Genomic DNA, 1,544 nt, shown 5'->3' with positions numbered 1-1,544 from the left:
TCATAAGGTATACACATATACATGTACATACACATATACATGTACCTATTAACTTCAGGACTAGTACACAATGAGGTATGGTCCAGAATATAGGATGTACTTGATTAGAACTTATAACAATCACATAACCAAACGTCAAGTGACCCTAATAAAAAGAGATCCATCAAAGTGTAAGGATTAGCTTCATCATGGTAACTAGCTGTCTTGATAAGCATTCCTTACATTACAACAATGACTCTAGCAATTAAAACTGACCACAAAGCTACATGTACATTGTATCATTGCAATGTATAGCAAATTAACATAATAAAAGTACAAAAAGCATAATTATGTCAGAAATGGCCTTATACTCTGGAATATTAATATTCATACCAGCAAGAAAATCCTACTAACAGTAAACAAACAACAGCAAAGTATATCAGTGTGCATATTAAAATATATATGTATTTGGGCTTTTGTACTATGGTAACATACCATAGTAATGATCCATGTAAGTAATAGAGAAACTCTCCCTTTTCCAAATAATAAAAAAACACAATAGACGAGAATGACATCCAACAAGAAATGCAAAGAGGCAGACAAGCCTGAGAAAAGAATTACACACACTCAGTAATCAACACATTGAACAACATTCCTCACCGAAAACATACTGTAGCAAAGCAAACCCACCAACAGCACAAATAATACTCTACAAATAAAAGAATTAATAGTATATAAGAGGCAAGCAGGGCCTACCTGAGTGTTCTTTGAGGCATAGGGTATTATGAGTGGACGATAAATAAATGCCAGCGGGTAAGCTAAAATAGGAAGAGGTCAGTAACTTGCTGATATTATAACTATCTTGTACTTAATAAGAGTCCAAAGAGAAAGCGTGCTGCTGGCTCTGGAATGCTTAAAACTTCAGCAATGATCTCTACCACCATGTTGAGATGAGCTGCCAAACACGTGTCGTGGGTGGTAGGTGTGGTGAGTAAGTTTACTCCCACGTATGTTCATTGATTGGCTAAAACTAAACTTCTTAGTGTACCAAAAATTTAATGATGAACATAATATTGTATTAGTCTGACCTACAGTGACTAGTCAAACCATACAGTCCTGAGCCTACAATCATTGGAATACTAGACTATAATAAATCAGGACTCATACAAAGAGATGCAGTTGCATGCTGCATGGACTATAATAGCTGGAGTCAGCCTGGGGAATGGTGATTATTAGCGACATCATAGACACTTTATAGCGGCATATATATGTACAAAAAGGAGAGCATTCATTTTTGTTTCCATTGTCCCACTAGGATATTTATAATGTAAAGTACATTGTAAATCTAATTCTAAGTACATTATAAGTTCCACTACCTGAGGCTGATTACATTTTGGTGTTCATCGTCTAGTATTTTCAGAATGTCAGACAGTAGTGTAATGTGAAAACTGAATAGAACTGAACTGCACTAATTTGGTACACATCAACAGTAGGTGTACCAAAAATGATACTACTAAGATAACAACAATGTATATACACAAAGCGGAACATTTTTGTCCCCATTG

General features: G+C 35.2%; 1 protein-coding gene across 1 annotated transcript; it reads right to left on the bottom strand.

The window, feature by feature from the left end:
• Positions 1-39: 39 nt before the first annotated feature.
• Positions 40-962, bottom strand: LOC109590294 (lysophospholipid acyltransferase 5-like; the record flags this gene model as incomplete). Its single annotated transcript, XM_020006216.1, has 5 exons — positions 848-962; positions 736-797; positions 640-688; positions 475-584; positions 40-145 (listed from the first exon to the last, which is right to left on the bottom strand). Coding segments are annotated over exons 1-5 (403 nt in total), but the record flags the coding sequence as incomplete, so codon positions are not given.
• Positions 963-1,544: the final 582 nt, after the last annotated feature.

Source organism: Amphimedon queenslandica, unplaced genomic scaffold (genome assembly GCF_000090795.2).
Source record: "Amphimedon queenslandica unplaced genomic scaffold, v1.1 AMPQUscaffold_10244, whole genome shotgun sequence".
Classification (NCBI taxonomy): domain Eukaryota; kingdom Metazoa; phylum Porifera; class Demospongiae; order Haplosclerida; family Niphatidae; genus Amphimedon; species Amphimedon queenslandica.
The sequence above is the reverse complement of the archived record's forward strand: the minus strand, read 5'-3'. Positions and strand labels throughout refer to the sequence as shown.